Here is a 23,351-nt window from a genome sequence, read left to right as displayed (position 1 = left end):
TCCTGTGGTTACTTCCTACTCCTCCTTTCTCTGCTGTTTTATCAAACCAAGTAAAACGAAGGGGATGAGGAACAAAGCTCCACAGACAGTGAAGCAAACCTCAGCCCCTGCCAGCCAGTAAACTGCAAAGGAAACAAAATTCAGCTTGTTAGTATACTTCATCTGTGTAAACCAGCCTGCCAAGCTGCTGCTCTCAACAGCTTCCACCTGGAGAACACAGAGCTGCTGACTCCTTCCCTTGCTGGCATGCAAGTTACAAAGAGGAGGTAGCTAACAAACAGCAGTGCTGGTGCCCTTCCAACAAACCGGCATGTTGGAAGTGGGTATTTTAAATAGGATGTTTTCATTCTTGCTAGTACGGAAATGGGGAAGTTCCTATTCATGCCTTCAGCTTTAGCCACAGGGCGACCACTTAACACTCTGTCCCCAGCACCTGCTCCGTGGCTGCTCCTGAGAGCAAAGAGCTTTACTTGAAGGAGACGATACAAGCAAGAGACCTTGTGTGAAACAAGCAGGAATCCAATGCCTAGGGAACAGCTGCTGGCTTTGCTCAGACTTAACTTTAGGTGCGAGTTCAAGCTCTGACTTGCTGCGTGGCTGCTTCCCTTTTACCCTGTAATGGCTTGGGGGAACTGAACCCAGTGCAGGGCCTAGGGGCTCTCCTCCTTAGGCACAGTCTAGGCTTGGCCTTAGCCTAGGGCCGCTAGGCTCTCAGGGGTACCTGCTGCTGCAAAGACACCTTCATGGCTCCAGAAAGTGCCGGACTTCCCCTTCTGCCCCACCTGGGTGCTGTGGGCCCAGAGTGACGCTGTACCTTGGCAACGTAAAAGCTGTGCTCACCTGTAGCCGACAGGATTGGTCCCAGGGCTCTGGCAAGGGCACCTAGGCTCCTCAGGATCCCCATGACACGTCCTTTCTGGCTGGCAGAGCCTGTGCAAGCAGAGAGCCCTTACTCAGGCTGGAGGTTTTGCTTGGGGCAGGGAAAGCAGGCACAGCATGGATGCAAGTTAAATAAGAGCCACATAATAAAGTGACATTAATGAGCAAATACTGACTGACTGACTTTTATCCACAGCAAGCACAGTAGTGCTGGCAACCAACTGAACCAAAGCTAAAGAAAGAACTGTGTCATTCCCAGCTGGCAACACAGCAGCATCAGCTTTACAAGGTTCCATAGCAACCAGTGCCACAAACCCAGAAGGTTTTGGAAGGTTTGGAAGGTTCCTTGGATTATCTTTTCTAATATATCAGGAATAAATTACTTTACTGCTGGCAGCAATGGCTGGTGTCTGCTTCAGAGAACCCCAGCCATTCCTGCCTCAGTGCTGTTTGTGGCCTTTGCCCACGATATTAATTCTGTGCCCACTGCTCCCCATCTTTTTAATTGCAAGGTTGCTTCCAGTTTCCCCACAGCGTTGGAATGAGCTATGCTACACAGTACAAAACTGAAGTGTGATACTGGTGTTCACACCGAACAGGCTGTTGCTGTTTGTTAGCTCTGAAACTCTCCATTACAGAGTGCTGACAGTTTTCAGAAATGGGTAGAAGTCAGTTTTGAGTTATCCGATGCTCCCTTGCAGGATATTTCTGCATTTCCCAGGGTCAGGATGTTGCTTTCCTATCCCCAGCAGTCCCACTGAGCTTCCCTTCTGCGAAGGAGGTTCAAGGAAGGGAAGGGACTGAAGGCTGCAGCACCTGCAGCATAATAGCAGTCATGGATTGCTGGCTATATGGAAAAGGGGCCACACCCAAGCAACCGGGAAAGGCTCTTTTCTAGGCCTTAGCCTCACTCCTGCAGGGGTGGTTGCCACTTCAGCGTGACATACATACAACAGGGAGCGGCGGGCCACTGTCCACACTTCTGCTTTCCTGGTTAATGCATCTGGGGGGAAAGAAGCCAAGCAGTGGCCAGAGTCACTGTTGCAATATTCAGAGCCGAGGTGAGCCGATGCCATGAGCGCTCCTGTCGACACATCACTAAACCTGAGGGCAGTTCTGTGTTTGTCTGAGACAGGCCTATACAAAGGTCAGTTATGCAGCCAAGGGCTGCCGCTTAAAGCGGGACAGACACTCACCATAGCCTGATACCACTGCTGACAAGCACGGGATAACAATGGCCGCAGCTGGAAAAATCCACAGAAGAGACTGTCAATGAGCTCAAAACAGTTACAAGAACAATAGTGAAAAACATGTGGCCCAAACGCGTTACTACTGCAGAGAACTATGCTGAGCTCTGGGGCACTGTACCAACAATGAATCATCAGGTTTAATCCAGTTCAATAATGAAAACACCCCCTCAAAGCCAACCTGCACGAAGAGCCCAGAGCCCCAAGTGCTCTGAGCAGATGTTTCACATTAATATCTCTCATTCCATCAGCCCACAGGAAAGGGGCGGGTACCCGCTGGTTTTCCAAATCACTGTGGTCTTGTCAGGTGGAACAGGGACATATTTCAAACAGACAGTGAGGTGGTTGTACACAGAATCACACTGTCCCCCTGCGTATGGCTTTACCGTACTCAGGGATGAAAGAGGTAGCTACCTTCTGTCTTGGGGAAACAAGACCATCAAATCCAAGAAGAGGTTACAAAATAGCTGGACACAAAAGCCAAGAGCTGTTCAGCAATCACTGCCCTCTTACTGAAACAGGGTCCTTTTCTGCCAAGAAGGATGTGCTTTAAGCATACAAAGCAGAATCTTTCCTGGGAAGGAAAGAACAACTGGAGAGCAGGGACAGACATGTTGCCTTAACTGCAGGCACACTAACTCCTGGGGCAGAGGGAAGAAGAGGGGCCCCTCCAGAGGCACTTCTAGCAGGCTTAACTGGGGAGGAGATGGGGTCTTCTATCGAGGTAAGAAGCCTCATCTCCCTAGGCTCCAAACTTAGAAGCACAGTTGCTTCTGTGACAAAGAAATATTAATACCTCCTCTCATCCCTCCTCACTCAGGGGGCTTTCAAAAATCAGTTAATCTGTAGAGAAGATGTAGATTTTGAAACCTGTCAAACACACAGCTACTAAATAGATGCATTTTGTGGTTTACAATTTACTTTTAAATCAAGCTGCATCATGCAGAAGAGAAGTCTTCTACCTTTGTAATTAGTCATATTTGAAGCTTCTTAACAATAGTTAGCAGCACTGGGAATATCTCAAATCTCTTTTCAGATAGGCACATCAGTAGATGAATCCAACTTCATTCATAATTGTTTCCCTGAATAACAGCTTACTTTGGCAGGATATTATTTACATAAACACTTAAACATCTTCGAAAACCACTTAGCAGAAACAAGAGGTGGAGTTTTGCTCCCTCTCTGAGCTAGCAGCTTGCGATGCAAGAGAGCGGAGCGGTGTCCAGCCAGCCCAGCCCTGTGCCACAACACTGATTCACCCTCACTCTCTCAGCCTGAACGCACACTCCGGCCTCCAGCTTCAGAGCCTGCAGGTCTCTTCAGCCTGTTGCCTAAGAAATAAGGCAGCCACCACAGAAATATAGAGGGATGCTGTCTCCCTTCTTTTCCTGAGTTATTCAGTGAATATTTTGCTTCTAGGACTGATGAGAGGGAGAAAAAAAAACACGCTTGAGAGCTCCCCGGTGAGACAGGACAACAGGCACACTGGGGATGCGTCCAAACATCACCAAGGCAACTTCCTGTGATACAAACAGCATCAGAAAAAGCGCCAGACACTATTTCTTCCATATTTTATAAACAGAAATGTCAACTTTCTGTTACTTACAGTTTGACATTAGAAGTGCATCTTTTTTAACGGGGTGGATAAATAGATGAAGAAAAATTATTTGTGCTTAGCTGTCAGTGCATTTTGAATAGCTCACCAAAGGAGTACAGCAACAGTCCAACGCTCAGCATGGTCACATTTGCAGCCCATCCAATTAACAAGAAAGCTGGAATCAGCAACATAATAGCCTGCAAAATGAATGAGTCACACAATTACATTTAAGCCCTGCTTGTTAAAGCCTAACTCTAAGTGTCCTGCCAGTTCTCTTCTGCTGATGGGATTACATTTAAGCTAGAAGCAGAAAGCCCCTTCTTCCCAAGCAGACATTTCAAGTTCAACTGGAAAGCCACACATCAGCAAGGTCTTCAGCTTTCAGAGTCCCAAAAAGGGAAAACATTCTCCCATCTCCAAGAGCTTGGACTTCAGTTACCCTGTGATGTCTCCCTCCATACAGAGCTTTTGCAGAAGAGACGGATAGGTTAAGATCTGCTGCGCGTTTGATAAAAGAGAGTATTCACTCCCACCGTCTCGTTTTGAAGATTCAGTTATAAATCAGCTACTGTAATCACTGTGCTAAGAGAGGCCACCTTTGCCGTATGATCCAGATTCACAAACAAATCGCCAGAAGAACTTCAGCAAAAGAGGGAACTCCCACAAAAGCCACATACATGCACAGGAAGAGTGCCCTGGGGCCAGGGGGTTTCTGCATAGAGCACGTGGGTGAGTAAGAAATGATCAGCCCAGAGCAACTGAACTGAGCGTTTCGAGGTAACTACACTTCTCAGTGCAGGGAAGAGGAAGGACTACAATAATTAGTGGGGCAAACCACAGTTTGCAATAAACTGCAGTGCAGTGACAGAAACACAGCAGGCTGGCAGAGCACACAAAGGAAGCTGATGCAGAGGATAAAGCAGTGCTAACATAGCAGCATGAGCTTTCCTTCCCAGGGAAATGCTTCCTATGTGACACAACAAACATGCCATTAACTTCTGCCTGCCAGGGAGCAGAGTGGAGATGGTTTCACCAGCAGAAACGACTTTTAAGAAAAGCTGAGTCAATTCACTGGAATGCAGTGCAGTTTGGTCATCTTTTTTACCCTGCCACTGCTGAAATCACACTGGCCTCAAAATAACGTGTAATAATCGATGGAGACTTTAAGAGCCCGAGCATAGGTATTACCAAGCAGCCAAGAAAAGTTCAGAAACACTTGAAACCTGCTTTATTTAGTTCCACCCACAGATGTAAATGGCAAAACATATCCACTTGTCCCACAACTGTATAAGATGCAGGGAACTGTTCCCTGTCATCCCAGTACAGCAGTGTCATCACCTCTATGAAGAAAGAGGCAAGCAAAACAAAGAAATGCACACTTTTGTCAGTGGAACTTCCCTCTGAACAGTGGTACGTGCTACTGTTACATGTAATACTGATGATCACAAATGGAAGACTGGAGGAAGACTCTACTTCCCCCTGCCCACCAGTGAAATATACTCTAGGGGAAGCCTGTCAAGCATGTAGACAGCCAGACTGATGTCCCTGAAAATAATTTGCCAGAAAGAGTCAGAGATCAGCCCCGAAGCAGCTTTAGTAGTTTCAATGTCTGCACTGCAAGAGAAATCACTGAAACTAAGCATAATCTTCACAGCATTTTACCTAGCTTGCACAGACACTCTGTCCTTATTCCCTACTGCAGTTATATATATGAAGAGCTCAGTTTCAATAATATCATAGCTGATATTATAAGAGACTGCTCTAATATTCCAAAGTTTAGTTAGACTAATAAGTGCCCAACAACCAGGGTCTTGAGAAGTCATTTAGCTGGATTAACGAGACAGAAATTGGTTTTGATTTGACAAATAGAGTTTATAGCCTCCAACTACCCTTTGTTGCACTGTAGATTGAAAATTAAGACATCAGATTTGTGGGGGAAAAGAAAAAAATTTTTTTTTTTTTTTTTTACCCTTTTTACAGCTCTGATTTCATTTCCTGGCTTGATTCGGCGAGCATAGCCTCCCTGGATCACAGCCATTGTTATTCCAATAAAGAAAAACATCTTGCCCTGCTGCATGCTAGAAGGGAGGCAAAAACACAGATTATGGAGTCACACACAGAGCATTCCACCCTGGGATTCACAGGTTCAGTGTAGACCCTTTCCTGAACCAGAGAGAGAAAATGTTTTTTGGTGCTCATATGAGCAGTGCCAAGCTCTTCATATGCTGACATTCGTTTCAATGGCAGGCAGACAGCAAGAAGATAAACCTCTGAGGTCTTACATAGAGATGGGACGGCTGCTGGCAAACGCTGCAGTCATCTCTAGCCTGCTATGATTTAGTTGTTTCTAGGGTGGCCCACAAAGAGTCAACACACTAATTACCCTGTGCCATGGAAGTCTGTGCATAAGCACAGGAGTTGACTTCCAAGGAACAAGTGTTTTGCTTTCCCACAACCATTGCCACCACTTTTGCAGAGTTTGATTAAAGTTACCAAGGCACAACAACGGGCACTGACATGGCGGTGATCATGTATTGCACCAGGAAGCTTGCAAAAATCACTCCCTCCACCCTTAAATATGTCTTCAAATTTCCCTTTCACCTCTCCTATCTACTAAACTATGTGGATATTCTCAACTAAAAGTTCTCACCTCCATAACAAGCTTGATTGTCACACAACGTGTACTGTCGGCCTGAAGTTGTATATCTCACTACATGGCTATCCTGAAAGGACTGTGCCGAAGCAAGCTTAATACCCTAGAAAGCCTTTCCTTGGTGTACACACATTAGTTAAGGCACAAACCGTAATGAAAGACTGACAGGGAAACATGAGACAAAATCCCCGAGAATTGCTCAAAGGGAAGGACACACATAAGGAATCAAGCTGTAAGATCATGTTCCTGGCTGGCAGGAAAAGTATTTCAAGCTGAGCTGCTGTTAGTGGATTCTGTTCTCTTTCTTCTCTAGTGTTTGACTAAAGCAATTCAAACTCTATGATGTAATGACTGCACACCGTACGCAATGCAGAACTCTGATGAGCAAATATAATCACATAGCTATCCCTCCATCCTTTGCCTTTTTGAGCTTCAGGATTCGTCCTGATACTGAAGAACTCTTCTCGGCTAGAAGAGAAAAGGTTTTATTGTAATCAATACAACTAGCCCAGCTACACATATTTCAGGAGCTTTAAATTTCATCTTGTGTATGGATTTTCTCTAGTTATTAGAAGTTGTCGATTCAATATTTCCTTTCATGATAAACAGTGTGCCTGTATTTTCATAAATTCCTCCTACAAAGCCCAAGTATCACTGAATGCAGTGGTTCCTTTCTGTGTGTTTTTACTCACCTCATAAATCCTCTCTTGAAAATAAATGAAGAGACCTTAAATCAAGATGTTGGAAAATATCCTAGACAAAATATACAACATTTATCTTTTAAGTGTGCTATACCTGCTGAACTGGAATCTCTGGTGAGTGAGAAAACTCAGTGTATACTCCAAGCCGGAAAACAGGAAAAGGTACAGGAAATAAGACAGGCCCAAGATTTTGAGATTCTGAAGATCTAAACAAAAAAACACCAAGGGGAAAAAAAAAAGAGAGAGAAATATGGTGGTGTTTTTCAAGCATAGCTTGAGAATATAACAACAATAGTAGAGCAACATTTATCAACTGTACAGGGAAAAGTTCTCACCTCAGGCGCTCATTTTAAATATCCACACAAGACATGCCAGAAAATTACTTCTGCCCACTACGTCCCTTCTTATGAAGGGAGGAGAGCCAAAAAGACTAATTTCTCTCTGGGTCACCCAATCCAGCCCCTCTGCCTCACCTATACTGAGGTTTATTTCTTTATTTTTAATCAGTACCTACATTCCACCGAATACCTTGATGCCACTCTTGGGATGATATTGGCTAAAGCACAGCATCCCTTTTTCTAAGCTACAAGTGGTCTACGGCAGATTGCCATACTTGTTTTTCTGCCAATGCAGGCTTTAACAGGTTTTCCCCTAAGTGGCAAATATTACTCTATTCCTGATGCAGCAGCAAGGAGGACTGAATGGTAAATTGGTGTACCTGGCAAACACCGATTTATTTTCTATGGCTTAAATAATTTCATATAGAGAAATGGCCAGCTTAAATCGTACATCTCCAAGTCCTGAACGGAGAAATAAAATTCCAGTCTGAAGTTTCCTGGCAGCTTGGATAAGCAACCTCACATCTCCCTTACTCGTGCCTTGATCTATCTTTTTAAATCACTTCACTTGCTGCAGCTTACCGCATGCTGCAGCAAGTGCCTGAAGAAAACGCAAGTAGCAAGTCAGAAATCTTCAAAATACTAATCTCTAAAACCTTCTTTTGGGAATAACAGGATGAGCACCCAAGGGAACTTGCAAATCCTAATTTAGTAGGGCGGGTTGTAATTGAAATGCTGCTTCTGAAATCGTTTGAGTACAGTTTTCACTTAGAAACCACTACCACATACAAAAAAGACATACAATATTAATATAAAAAGTCAGCTAACACTTACTCTGCTCTGAAGGGGATTCCTTCCCTCGGGTGACTGCAGAGAACTGAAATAAAGCCAAGGGACTGAGCAAGTCAACTGCTGCTTGAAATCCAGACGTCACAGAAGAGACCTGATCAGAGAAAGAGAGATTTATTTAAAAACCTGACATAACTACTACTTCAAGGAATTGACAGTAACAGTCAAATATGCTTCTACACCTACACAAGTTATCTGAGATGAAACAAGGCAACTGGCAGTGGGGTTTGAGTGACCCCCAGTAACATCACAGACTTTGTGATCACAGAACTGGCTGCAGCACTGTAACTAGAAGGTAGAGCACTGATAGCAGCTTTCACTGAAGGCAGAAAACAGATTCTTCCTTGGGTTCTTAAAAAGCAGAAGAGGCTCATTCTCCACAGCCTGAAAGTGGCTTTATTTGGTTCACTTTTTGCATCATCCCTCATGTCCAATGGGCAAATAACAGCACATCTGCCTGCAAGTTCATGGGAACCTGTGGATTTGCTTGTGTGCTACAGGTCTGAACATACGTGTAGCACATCAAACAATGGTCTGTTTTGGTACTGGTTGTTCTTCTAGCCATCCAGTGACACCTCCTGGAGAAGAAAAGGAAACTATAATTTTTAGAGATATCCCTTGGAGAAATTTTAGAGAGGTTTCTAGAGACATTCTGCCCAGACACATTGTGTGGCTTTTTGAAGTGGAAAATTTATTTCATAGCACTTCTGGTCCTTGTACTCCATACATCTCAACCCAATTACGCCTCTAGTGGCACTCTCTCCTGCTCCTTATCAAAAGGCAGTTAGGAGATGCTTATTCTTTCGTCTATAGAGAATTAAATTTTTTAATTTGTTTATTTTTTATTCTAAGGTATAGAAAATTAAAGAAAATGCTGAAGAAGAAATAATGTCTAAATTCTTAAAGAAACAATCCCTTTTAAAGTAGGAGAATTTGGACTGACACTTTACATGACAGTCACAGGAAGAGATAAGACAGACTCAAGAATCATGAATAATCACACTTAGTATTTCACATCTTCAAAGCACTGCACAGACTTTATCTGATGAGCTTCCTTCTCTTCCCAGATAGGGAGGGAGCTATTACACCCTTGAGGGCAGAGATTAAAGGTCAAATAATGAGTGGAACTTAATCTCGGTGCGTGACCTGAAGACTCATTTGGACTGGATTTAATAAAGCTGTAAACAAATCTACCTTCAATATGGTATTAACATGACCCATCTTGTTTTGATATTCAGACCTTCTGAGTATCCAACAGCAGAGCTCTGTAGACCCTTAGTCTCACAACAGCAACCAGTTCAATATACCAGGCTGGTTTTGCATAAAGCTGCTGACCCACACAGAATGAACTAGGATATTTATTTCCCCTTCCACTGCATGTGCTGCAGAGAGTAAACAGACACTCCCAAGAAGAAGTTTCCTCATGCTTTCAAAAGGTCTGTAAGAGGATTTCCTGAAGCTAGCTTGTAGCAATCCTCAGTTCCTGCATTTTTTGGCATAATGGTGTTTGTACTACAGCACCCAGAATCTGGTAATAAGCAACTCTCTCCAAGCATGTTTGCCAGTAATAAAAAACCCTATAGTTCGTACCTGTTTTGAATTATTATCCATGTCAGACAGGGTGCCACGCTGCTTTGTACTACAAAACCGATTTTAATTTGGTCCAGAGAATATACGTTATATATGTGTATGTTTAAAGCCTTAAGTGTTTTATGAAATACATACATGTATTAGATTTTTTAATATGCGTGTATGTGTGCGCATGTAAATTTCTTTTAATTTTTCCTACTTTTGCCCTAGAAGCAGTAGTCTAGAAGTAACTTCATCTACTGACCAATAATGAAAACATTCCCCTAAAACTGACAAAAGTGTTTCACCACCTCCAAATAACAAAGCATACACTGCCAATTTCAGTGTCACCAGCTGCATGGAGTTTAGATTCTTTGCAGGTTCACAATCCACAACATCTAACTTTTATTTAATTTCCATGCTTATGATTTATTACTCAAAAATTGCTCAATTTTATTTCATGATCGCCCCAAAAGTCACCTTAAATGGTAGACATTTTTCACAGCGTCTTTTACTCTGTTTTCATCTAATGCAGAGAAACTAAGTAACATGTCTTGAAGGCACAGAGTCAGTCCAAATCAGGAATGCATCCTGGGCCTTCCAAGCTCCAGCCTTACCCTTCAAATCACACGCTGTTCAGTATGCATAGAGCAAAAGCCTTGTTCTTCCGTAAGTCTGCTAGTGATGCTGCATAGCCGTACACACAGTCCTTACACGATCAGCTGCACACCAGAAAATAAAAGTAGTAAAAGCCTCCCTCCAGCAAGGCAGTCTTGCCCGTGACTAGCTTAGCTAAAAATTAACTCAAAAGCTCTTAAGTGGGACAGATGCCACTAGAGATCTTTCTAGTCTTCCTGTCTCCCAAGCAGGTCACAGCAGGAGCTGTTTTGGCCACCTTGCATAAGACCAGTGTCTCTGACAGGTGAAAGGCACAGTTCTCTGATCCCCTGATAAACTTGTGGAACAGTTGAAAAAAAGGGGAAAGAGGACAAATTCTGTTCTCTTAGGATGAAAACTCATCCTACAAGTTAATTCCAACATGAATGAATGTGAAATACTTCATGTCTCCTTTGAAAAGAGGACTGATAGAGAAACAAGAATATCATGAGAACACAGCATATTTCAAGGAAACAGATGTCTGATCCCCCGGCACATCCTCCTACCGGTTATCATTATCATTTCCCCTTGTTTTACAGCTTTGTCCTTCCAACGCATCCACTCCTATAATCCAGTAACACCTGCTCCACCTCAGCCCAGCCAAGTTTCAGAAAGGCAGCCAACATACCTGCCTTTCCTCTGTCATCCAGGGGCCAAGAAAACTGCTCCCCTCCCACTCAAAGTGTGAGGAATTACCCAAGAAAAGAGCAAAGCAGCCTAATCAATGAACACCCTAGGACACATAAACCATATGGGCCCACTGCCCAGGTGCAGGCTGAAAGGAGCAGCACAAAAGCACTAACACCAACAGCAATCACCAGAAGCTCCAACGCCTGCCAAACCACTGTCTGAGCAGCACTCAAACACTCTGTATTTTGCATGACTGGGACCTGACCCTGAGAGGCACCTATTAATCCACCTCATGCAATACCCACTGCTGCACAGAGACACAGCCCCAAAAAGCAGGGACAGAGCATTCATTTTCTTGTAAAAATGCAGTTGTGTTGGCTAACACAGACTAGGTTATCAGATGAACTCTCAAGAGGATAATAAAAGTGGGAGGGATGTATTCGGTCATCATACAGTCCTACAAGGTGCTGAAGCCATTTATCCCTCTACAGCAAAGGAGGAATTGTTTATAGAACACAGATTCGCTCTACAGCACTCTCCTATGTCAACATGTTGCCACCACCCCAGAGTATGGAGCTCTGACTGAGAACAGGGTTTTATCCAGAATGTTTAGAAACAGCCAAATAGGAAAAAGGAACAGATGACATGGAAGAGCTGTTAAAAAAACAAAATAGCTGCAGTGCTTGGGAAAAATAATGTGAGCAACCAATTTCACATGGGACACAACCTGCTGGGAAATGCTCAGGGAAGGTCTAAAGTTTTGCTGTGGTAAAAGCATTGCAGACAGAGGTTTCCTGAACAATTCTCAATGTCAATGGGTTTGGCTATCCAGAGACCAAGCACGCTTCAATGGCTGAGTGCTGCTTAGAAACAAGGGATGATAGGAAACATCCAATCCAGCTGAAAGCCTCAAATCGAGTGTCACCCAGATACCTAGGGCTGAATTCAGGCTTTCCCACACTACAAAGGAGACTATTCCAAGACACTTTTAATCAGATATATCTTGGACAGCATCCATTCACACAATATTAAATCATAATGTTAACTAATGTTTGGCCCCATAAATCCAAACAGTTGCTGAATTTTAGCACATACAGGTATTTTGTATCTGTGGAAGACAGCACAGATCAGAGAGGAGAGTCATTTGCTACTTTAGTGTTCAAAACAATCAAGCAAAGAAAAGATAATAGTTAAGAAAATTTCTAACACATACCGGCTAAATGAAAGAAAGGCCAGTCTCTGATGCATGTACTTTTATGATTAGCTGAAATTCCTCCCCAGGGAGCTATTGTGATCATAGATGAAAATTCACCTTCTCCCTCCCATGTTCCCATTAGGTTTTGAGAAATTTTAACGTACCAAAACTAGCAATTAAGCAGACATGTTAACTATAAAGAATTTCTCATATTACACTGGGCTAAGAGATGGGACCATCATGTAACCACTTTGACACCAGCCTGAATAATAGTATTTAATCCTGGTCCCAGGAATGAGCTAAATTCCTGAGACACTGGCTAAGACTCTTCTTCATTGTTTTCAGTATTTCAACAGTTCTCAAATCCTGTTTTTGCAAGAAACACAGATGTTCAGATTGATAGTCTATTTACCCTTTTTTCTTTGGGAAGCGTCTCCGGAAGTAGGAAGAAGATGAAAATTAAATCAGCCACAGCAAAAATGAGTGCTAACAATGCTGAACGAAGATAGAAGACTTCTCCTTTCTCTGTCTCCATGGCTAGGTAAGCTCCGATCATGGGACCCAGGGTAAAACCAAGGGAGAAAGCAACACCAATCATTGCCTGCAGCGATACAATGAACACAAACATCTAGTTTTAGACACCAGTCTGTTCAGGTTGCTTCGTTCTAAAACAGTTTGGATTCCCTAGCATTTGCGTTAAAGAAATGCAACCAGATACAGAACCTAACTACTCTGAAGATGTAGGGAGTGCACAGCAAAGAGCACTAAGTGTGAAAAACCCATTATTTCCAAATAACCAACTTTATTTGCTGTCCAGTCAGGAAAGTGGCAGGAAAAAACTGCAATGTGGTTATGACTGAAAGGAAGTTGGGAAGGGAAATAATGATTCTCATCTCAGGGACTACTCAGCCAGCAGATCCTTCAGCCACAGGACACACTTTTGCAGTGTAAAACTGGAGAAAGGAGGACAGCGCCATGGTAGGGATTCATAATGATGTCTACAGCTTCTAAAACGCTTTGGCAATTTTTGTATTTAGGAATTTATGTCTCATATAGCAAACAGGCTGAGAGGCTTCCCAGAACAACCTGAATTTAGTGCAGGTACTAAAGGGGATTTATTAACTAACTATGAAACCCGCACACAGGAAAAGAGGTAGGATCTGTACATGCTGCATGGGAGCTTAAAAGAGCACTGATTTGAGTCATCATCTCAGTGTGACTGCTTAAGAATACAACAGTGCAGGATCTGGCTCATTTTCTTTAGGAGACATTCAAAGATGTATACCCACACATGCAGGACCCAAACATGTGTCATCCCAAAACACGATCCTCCTGCTTTCCTGAGTCTATTTAACTATACCTACAGTACTAAACTAAACAAGGCCAGGGCCCACTCAGGTGTCACCTCACAGTCTCCAGTGTTGTTTCAGCCTGCCCAGCTAGCACTCTCCCAGTGGCCCATCACAATTCAGGAATGGCATCAGTCAGATGCTATTCTCTTCCCAGAAAGCAGAATGAACATGCCTACTCTGCTTTGGAAAAGGAGAGAGTATAGCCACATGGATGTGAGCCGGGCTGAACTAACTTGCTCTCAGGCCCTAAATATACGCCCTGACCCATTTTATTTACTAGTGCGGTATGGCTATCCCACTCCATAAATAAAAATATATTTTGGCTCACCAGAACTATGATAAATTCCTTCAAAAATGCATCCGCTATCACTGTGAAATCTAAAGCTTTCCCTTCCCAAGAAGGGGCTGTCCCGCAATAGCAGCTTGTAACAATCTGCTAAGAGAAGTTTGAGGCCACAAGGTTTTTACCAGATAAAAGATCTAACTGGTAATTCACAGGCAAAGTCCAGCCTGCAGGGTGTTTCCCATCTGGGCCAGGGCCTTCTGGAAGAGGACAGGGCAGCTGTTCATGCTACTTTCTGCTCAGTCAGCCAAATGCCGCATCGTTTACCTGCTGAGCTCAGGTCCTGAAGCCACTGGTGCATCCAAGGAAGTCAGGAGGCATGCTGTGCTGTGCAGAGCTGTTGCACTTCCACATTTTGGGAAGGTGAGAAAAATGGTTTGTCCTGGAACTGGTTTCCAGCTACCAAAATTGGGCCATAAAACCTTTTGATTTCTAAGCTATTATAATCAGGATTACAGTTATCAGTAGGAGTAACAGTTGTAACACACAGGCAGCTTTTCCACCTCTAGCGCATCTGTGTTTCACACGTAGGTGAAAGTCATTGACAAGTAAAGTCTAAGAGCTCACCAGCAAAATGATCTGGCATCTTTTCAGAAGCAAGGTAGTACATAAAGTCACATTTTCACTTGATCAACAAATACAAACCTGAGGAAGCCATTCTGAGTCCCTGAAATCAATTAAAAGTTACTTAGAAAACCCAAACACATACCCCACAGGTGTAACTTACCATGCCCTTGCTCCGTGCTTTTGGAGAGTGCAAGTCAGCAATTATAGCTGTGGAGAGGCTGACATTCCCTTTGCTTATTCCACCTACGATCCTGGAGAGCAGAAAAACGCCAAAAGTCCTAGAGGCAGCCCATAGTGCGTATGATGTTATCAAACCCATCTGCAGAAGCAAGAAAGGGTTCTTATAAAGCAGAGCAAGGCTGATCTCATTTCTGCGCATTTCCCAGCTAAACATTTGATTTTTTTGTTTGTGTTTTTTTAAACAGTTAGTTGAAAAAAAACATGTAACAAATGTCTGAATATACAGATACTGCACTATGTCCTGGACAGTGATATAAAAGAAGCAGAAACAAATCCATAAAAGCTTCATATAAATGTGAGATTACTAATAAAATTACAAGAGCAAGGAAAGTTCAAAGAAAGCTAAATCAGTCCTGGGCACAAAAACACTTTTGCGCACCCTGCTGCACTTGTTTTCAACTTCAAGAGAATTCTAAGTTCAAAATAAGAAGAATTCACAGTTCTAGCCCTTCATAATCAATTATAAGCACATGTGCTCTTTTAATTCCCTCTGTACAAGCCTACAGGATAGGGGGATTTATATATAATTTGCTGCCAAGTTCACCATGTATGTATGCACTTTCTCTGCACTGCTTCTGTAATTAGAACCCCATACTCTGACCAGCAACAGAGAAAACCTTTTAGAGAGGGTTCATGTTCACAAGAAACACATCTTACACTGCTATATAATATAGCACTTCCTAATCAACAATCCCCAGGCTCTGTGAAATGGGTCATGAAGAGATCAACCCTCATTAGTCACTTGGGGAACTAAAATATACAGGGATTAAGGCTAACGTTTGTAAACAGGGCATCTGAAGTCATACTGCCATACGCAGGGGAAAGGGACTTTGGAAAATCCCAGCAACAGATGGGTATTTTGGTGCCTCCTATATACAATTCTGGATCTGGGAAGCTCAGCTTAAGTACCTGCATTTGGAAGTGTGGCCAAGTGACTTGGCAAGAAGCAGTCAGCAACCATCAGACCTAAAATGTTCGATTTCCCAACGCTTTGTGCTAACCACAAGACCATAGTGCCTTCAACTGCAGATTGAGATGGCATGACTAAAATCAAGATGAGACACATACCACCGTCATCAAGATGACAGGTCTTCTGCCCAAGCAGTCTGAAACAGCGCCAGTGAGGGGAGAGGAGAAAAACTGTAGAATGGAAAAGATTGACCCAATCAGACCTAGGAAAAAAAAAAATTAAAAAACCAATCTCATTAGACTTGCTGACTTCATCTTAAGTACAAAGACAGCCAACCTGTTCCAGACCTATCACTCCATTATGTCCTTTAAAAGTATGCAATTAGACGTAAAATAACAGCTATAAAGAACAGCTTTGCCTCTGAAACTAAACCACCCACACAACACCGACCTTGCATTGCTGTTTAACTGAGGTGGCAAATACAGACAGACCAGAGTAACAGGCACAAATTGGATGATTCGCTGGTTATTTCACCTGTGAGAAGGGGTTTGAAACTCCGTGGTTATAATGGAATGCTGATTTTCCAATGGTTCCCCAACTAACTACATAAATTTTCTGTTCTTAAAGCAGAGATAATGAAGCTTTAATAGTCACAGTTCTTTTAAGATTTTTTGATTGTTCGAACCTGATTCTGTCACACTTAATTAGCTTTTCTTCCTTTCTTATCATGGAACAGAGGACATAAACACTGTTGTTAGTGAGGCCCCCTAAGAGGTAGGAGTGACTCCAACAGACTCCAAGAGCCTTTTGAAATCTGCCTCCAGCTTCTTTGATCTTTAATTCCTCTTTTCTCTTGCCATTTCTATCTTGACACACCTATTAATTTGCACTACACTCTCAACAAGCAGGCAAAAAAATGCCTTGTTGTAACAGTTTTTCCTCCAAAGGAAAAACTAGGTTATATGTCTCAGATCATTCAGCTATCAAAGCTTTAAAAGCCAAGGAGAGAGAGACCAGAAGTTCTGCTCCCATCAAGTTTGAGGGGGGCAGAATATTGATACTGAACACCTTGGGGAGAACAGCTGCTTATAATAGCTCAAAATGCCAAAAAACTGTGTTAAAAAACCCATAGAATCATAGAATAGTTTGTGTTGGAAGGGACCTTTAAAGGAAATCTAGTCCAACCCCCCCTGCAATAAGCAGAGACATCTTCAATTAGATCAGGTTGCTCAGAGCCACGTCCAACCTGGCCTGGAATGTTTCCAGGGATGGGGCATCTACCACCTCTCTGGGCAACCTGTGACAGGGTTACACCACCCTCGCTGTGAAAAACTTCATCCTTCCCTAGTCTAAATCTACGCTCTTTTAGTTTAAAACCATTACCCCTTGTCCTATTGCTACAGGCCCTGCTAAAAGGTCTGTCCCCATCTTTCTTATAAGCCCCCTTGAAGTACTGAAAGGCTGCAACAAGGTCTCCCTGGAGCCTTCTCTTCTCCAGGCTGAACAACCCCAACTCCCCCAGTCTGTTCTCACAGCAGAGGTGTTCCATCCTTCTGATCATTCTTGTGGCCTCCTCTGGACCCTCTCCAACAGGTCCATGTCTTTCCTGTGCTGAGGGCTCCAGAGCTGGACGCAACACTGCAGGTGGGGTCCCATCAGGGCAGAGTAGAAGGGGCAGAATCACCTCCCTCGACCTGCTGGCCGCAATCTTATAGATTGGTAGACTGGCAGTTTATATTAATGAGAGACAAATTTTCCTCCTTGTATTTCTAGCACTGTAAAAGCATCCAGACATGCCAAACACTTCATAGCGAGGGAGCAGCAAAAGCAGGGCTGTACCACACAGGGGAATGAGCCAGGAGCTGAGGGTGACCACAACACTGGCAGTGCCCTCACCAACCAGAGCGCAGTCGCACGCGATCCAGATGGGATGGGTAGAGCAGAGTGCCACTAGCAGGGTCCACTGACAGTTCCAGGCAAGGCAAGAGTTATACATCAGGTCCATCCAGGGAGTCCAGTCATGACCAACAGAAGACAGGGTCACAGAAAGGAGTGGAAACAAGACTACAACATAGGTCCATTCATGAGATAAGATACCTGCAGTGTAAGTCCAAGGTCCATCCAAGAGGCAGGGCCAGAGACAGACCTAGAGACAAGGTTATACTTACGATGTGGCTCAGGCAAGGCCCAGGCCTGAGCTGAAATACAGCCCCTGAATCACTGGGCAGAAAGTGTGTGGGTGAAGGTTGGTCACCGCAACCAAGTCTTGGTGCTCTCAGGGCCTTCACAAGGACAGGGAAGGTTTGTGCTCTGAAGAGCTTGCAGTCTAAGCAAAGATGAAAGAGAGCAGAATATATCCTGCACTGGGAGAAGCAACAAGAGGATCTTGCAAGTATCTTTCCAATCCTATGCTCCTTGTTGTAGATGAAGGCAATGAAGGAATGCAGGCTGCAGGAAGACTGCAGTGGCTTCTACTTAACATCACAAGTATAATGAACCTTTCCACCATAATAATTTAAGGTGCAATCAGACAAGATGGACTGAGACAGGAGCTGACTACAACTAAGATGGCTTGTCCACCTTCCCCCTGCTTCTGCAGCCTTGTTCAACTCTCCAGTGAGCTAATTCAACTCAATCTGGCAGAAAATTAATGGAGAAAGGGAAGGGGAAGAAAAAGTCTTCTGCTGGTTTAGCAAATTAGATGGATCATTAAGAAAAGCTGTCAAAGACAACGGAGGAGATGGAGTCAAATGTGACAGTCATCAAGTTAATTCAGCCACCTTGTCTGCACCCTCACTGCCTGTGGCTGCCAGGTAATTAGTGAACATTCCCATCACCACTCAATACTGCTTCTAAATGCTTTTCTCCCAATACTTTTATCCTAGAGAGAAAACACCAAGGGATACCAGATTCCTTTGAGACAAGCAGTGTCGATTTTATTTGCATGTTCCCAGTTAGATGCTATATTTTCTTCAAAGGGCAAAAGAGTCAGTTGGACTCCTCTAGAAGGAGCAGGGAGATTTCTCCTTCCCTTTGAAAGCACCTGAGCCAAGTCAAGGCATCCAGCACCCCCAAGAATATAGGGCACAGCAGGTAAAAGGAAAGGGAACAAGTTGGACATGACTCTGAGCTCCCAGCCCCTTATTTAAACAGAGTCTGACATAGCGAGAAGGAACAAGGAGGAAGCATAAAGTCAGGCCTTCAAGGAGACAGAAAGCAGTTTCTGAGGGATTAAAGACAACCGTTTCCTACAGTTGTACTGGGTTTGCGTGGCAAGGTTTTGGTATGGGGGGCTGCAGGGGTGGCTTCTGTGAGAAGCTGATAGAAGCTTCCCCTGTGTCCGACAGAGCCAGTGCCAGCCGGCTCCAAGATGGACCCGCCGCTGGCCAAGGCCGAGCCCATCAGCGACGGCAGCAGTGCCTCTGGGGAACAGAGTTAAGAAGGGGGAAAAAAAAACCCAAACAACTGAGCAACTGCAACGGGAGAGAGGAGTGAGAATGTGAAAACAACCCTGCAGACTCCCAGCTCAGGGCAGGAGGGGCTCCAGGCACCGGAGCAGAGGTTCCCCAGAAGCCCCTGGGGAAGCCCACGGGGAGGCCGGCTGTGCCCCTGCGGCCATGGAGCTCCACGGGGGAGCAGATCTGCACCCGCACCCAGGGAGGGCCCCACGCCGGAGCAGGGGGATGCCGTGAGGAGGAGGCCGTGACCCCGTGGGCAGCCCACGCTGGGGCCGGCTCCTGGCAGGGCCTGTGGTCCCGTGGGGAGAGAGAGGAGCCCCGGCTGGAGCAGGTTTGCTGGCAGGACCTGGGACCCTGCGGGAGCCAGGCTGGAGCAGCCTGTTCCTGAAGGACGGCACCTGTGGGGGACCCGGGCTGGAGCAGCCTGTTCCTGAAGGACGGCACCCGTGGAGGACCCGGGCTGGAGCAGCCTGTTCCTGAAGGACGGCACCCGTGGGGGGACCCAGGCTGGAGCAGTTCATGAAGAACTGCAGCCCGTGGGAAGGACTCATGCTGGAGAAGTCCATGGAGGACGGTCTCCTGTGGGAGGGCCCCCAGGCCGGAGCAGGGCAGAGGGTGAGGAGTCCTCCCCTGAGGAGGAAGGAGCGGCAGAGACAGTGTGTGATGAACTGACCACAACCCCCATTCCCCGATCCCCTGTGCTGCTGCAGGGGAGGAGGGAAAGAAAATCGGGAGTGAAGTTGAGCCCAGGAGGAAGGGAGGGGTGGGGGGAAGGTGTTTTAAGATTTAGTTTTTATTTCTCATTATCCTTCTCTCATTTGATCGGTAATAAATTAAACTAATTTCCCCAAGTTGAGTTTGTTTTGCCCGTGATGGTGATCACTGAATGATCTTCCTGCCCTTATCTCAACCCAGGAGCCTTTTGTTACATTTTCTCTCCCCTGTCCACCTGAGGAGGAGACTGATAGAGCAGCTTTGGTGGGCACCTGGCGTCCAGCCAGAATCAACGCACCATACATTCAAAGCCAGTAATCTGACTGAAAATGAGCACAGAAATAACATGCCTGCAAGGACACTGTGGGAATATAAACTTTCTAATGTCTGTTAAACCCCAAAAAACTACTTTAAATAGTAACAATACACTCACACTTATATTCTAATGAAGTCTTGCTTTTGCCTTTTGCTTATCGTGCGGGAAGCCCCAGCTCACTAAAATGAGAGGGTGTAGTCATTTCCAGTTAAAGTTAACCCAGACACCCTCACATCTTCATACTCTGAAATCCCGTTTTTCTAACAACTCTCTAGATCACAAGGAGACAAAAGAACCTCTGGTGTGTAATATGACATATATGCTGCTGTCACTATTCCCACTGAACTTCACCCACACCAGTGTCCTAGTGACAGGAAATGCTTCTGGACCCTGCAAGTCAGCAGCTCTCCTGCTTTTAATAGGACTAATGAGATTCAGAAGCCGTGCTGCACTATAGCTGCCCAGCAGGGAGGCGAGAGTTGAATTCCAAAGCTTCTAATTCTGGTGTTTCCTACTGATTGATCTCCAATCATGTGCAGATCAACTGTGAAGGGGGAGTAATTTCTGTGACTATGCAGGGTCTAGCACAGTAGGCTCCCGACCCTCAGCTGGTAGTCTGACAATAAGGAACGGCAGGCCTGTATTTCTGTTGCAGTCTGTAAAACAAATTGGGCAAGATCATAGGATAATTCAGGTTAAAAGGGACCTCTGGAAGTCACCTACAACAACTGCCTGCTCATAGGGTCAGCTACCAGGTCAGACCAGATTGTTCAGGGTTTCATCCATTCAGGGTTTGACAGCCTCTGGGGATGGAGACTACAAAACCTCTCTGGGCAACCTGTTCCACTGGCCACCCTCACTGTGAAAAAATTCCTCTTTATTCCCAGTCTGAACCTCCTTTGCTTCTACTTACACCTGTTGCCACTCCTCCCACCACACACCACAGTGAAATTCCTCACTGTCTTCTCAGTAACCTCCCCATAGGTATTGGAAGGGTGCTAATAGCTCCAGGATGAACAAGCCCAGGGTCCCCAGACCCTCTGTCTTCCTGGCCCTCTGCTGAACTCATTGCAGTGTATGAATGTCTTTCTTGTACCAGTGGACCAAAAACTGTATGCAATGCTCTAGATGTGGTCTAACAAGCGCTGAGTAGAGGGGGACAATTGCTTCCCTCAATCCACCAGCTCTAATTCCATTCATACAGCCCGGGTGCTGTTGGCACTTTGGCTGCCAGGGCTGGCTCATGCTCAGCTTGCTGCTCATCAGGACCCCCACGGCGCTGACAGCAGAGCTGCTCCCTGCCAGCCAGCACGCAGCCTCTACACTGCAAGGGACTGCTCCTTCCCAGTGGCAGGACTTTGCACTTGTCCATACTGTATTTCAGACGGTGGTCCCATTCCTCCTGCCTGTCTAGGTGTCTCCAAATGACAAGAGATGGGGCTGTCCACCTCCTCACTGCTATCAGTGTGGTGAAAACAAAATCATTTATAGCCTACTGTAAGAAACATTTTCTGTTAACACAGTCTAAAGTCTTTGAGTCTAAATCTAATAACAGGCAAGTATGCTTTTTGTATTTCTTGTAATTTTCCTCATTGTTCATCATTCCTCACATCAACACTGCAAAGAACCTGAAAACAACAAACTATTTAGGGGTGGGGTGTCTGTTAGCTTGTTTGTTTAATTTCCATACCTCCAAACAAGACACTGTTGTATTTCCGCTCTGGAGGCATCCCAACCATCACTGCAAACCAGTCCACACCACGCTGCAATGACAAATAGAATCCATCCTGCAAAACAGATAGCTGGGAATCAGGAAGACAGTTTCTGTTTTATTTTCAAAGACAGCATCAGAGTTTAGTGAACTAGAGGTAATGTTAGATGATTCCTTCCCTCCTCCTCAGGAAAATGTCCTCGTTGATCAGTTGTCATAGGCTAAAAATAGCTTAAATTGTGAATGTTAACAGGCAGCAGATAATTGGGTGTATGTGTTTGGGTGGGGTACATCTGAATTTGCACTTTTTTAAACCATCAGGCCTGCTACTTGCTAAAAACTTACCTAAGCAAAAGTAGCATGTCCTGAGTCCTTCGATTAATGAAGCAACATGAGACACACTCTATCCCTCTGCACATACACTATTAAGACTGGGAGAACCAGGGACTTTTAAGTCCAGAAAGAAGAGGTGGTGCGAAAAAGAATGGTTCCTGAAAAGAGAAGGACGACTTGAAAATAAGAAGTAGGCCCTGAAAAAGTGAAGATCTTGGCTATAGGAATATAGGAAGTGGGGGAAGATCCTGGAGATCAGAGTCCACGGTTAGGGTTAGAGATAGGGTTGTAAGAAAGACAAAGGCTACAGCTGCAGTTGGAGTGAGGTTAGAAAGGGGCTGCAAGATAGAGGTGTGGTCTGCAAAAATAATTCTCCCCTGACAACATCTTCATCTTGTCCATTAACACCTGAGAATGGTAACTGTGAGCAGCTGCATGGCAGGGAACCAAAACAACTCTCTGCCCTGCATTCCCAGACCAGCAGCCAGCTCCCTGCTAAGAATGGAAGTTGAGACCTAGTGAACATGAAGCTGGGGGTAGGAGCAAGAGAGTGTGTGAAATACTTAAGTAGGGTAAAAGCTTTTATCTCTTTGGTTCTTAGATAAAGCCCAGTATGCAGATCCATTATGGATTATCATTTACTCTGTCTCACCAGTAGCATCAGTGTAAGTCAGAAATGCACTGGTAATTACAAGGACTAGCCCCCAAGAAATACCTGAATTTTCCCCCAAACAAAACCCTCATTTTAATGAAAAAGCAGGAGGTTCACAAACAAATTCAGTCCATACACCATTCAAATGGGCTGGATATTATTATTCTGCCTACAGATATTTGGTTTGCCCCAAGGCAAAGGATTTTCCATCCTTCCCTAAAGATCTCATACCTAACATTTTCAACAGGCTGACTTTCTCCATTGCTTACCTCAGTCTGGCTATAATAATCAAGGATGGAAGGAAACAGTGGCAAGATGAGAGCGAATCCCAACAAGTCAATGAAGAGTGCCAGGAAGACAATTGTAATAACACGACTGCAGTTCTGTTCTTGCTTGTAATTGATGGAACTGCTGCTGGTTTCTCTCTCTCGCAGGGCCAT

The 23,351-nt window shown here is 44.6% G+C and overlaps 1 protein-coding gene across 1 annotated transcript; it reads right to left on the bottom strand.

The window, feature by feature from the left end:
* Positions 1-15: 15 nt before the first annotated feature.
* MFSD10 (major facilitator superfamily domain containing 10) lies at positions 16-23,351 on the bottom strand (the record flags this gene model as incomplete). Its single annotated transcript, XM_081999081.1, has 12 exons — positions 16-122; positions 841-930; positions 2,076-2,123; positions 3,830-3,920; positions 5,693-5,801; positions 7,172-7,283; positions 8,250-8,358; positions 12,728-12,916; positions 14,738-14,896; positions 15,886-15,989; positions 21,906-22,002; positions 23,181-23,351. 12 exons carry the CDS (start codon positions 23,349-23,351, stop codon positions 16-18), a joined length of 1,386 nt encoding a protein of 461 aa, XP_081855207.1.

The sequence above is a fragment of the Phaethon aethereus genome (genome assembly GCF_964289735.1).
Source record: "Phaethon aethereus genome assembly, chromosome: 4".
NCBI lineage: Eukaryota > Metazoa > Chordata > Aves > Phaethontiformes > Phaethontidae > Phaethon > Phaethon aethereus.
Note: the sequence above shows the minus strand (reverse complement) of the source record. Positions and strands in the feature narration are given on the sequence as shown.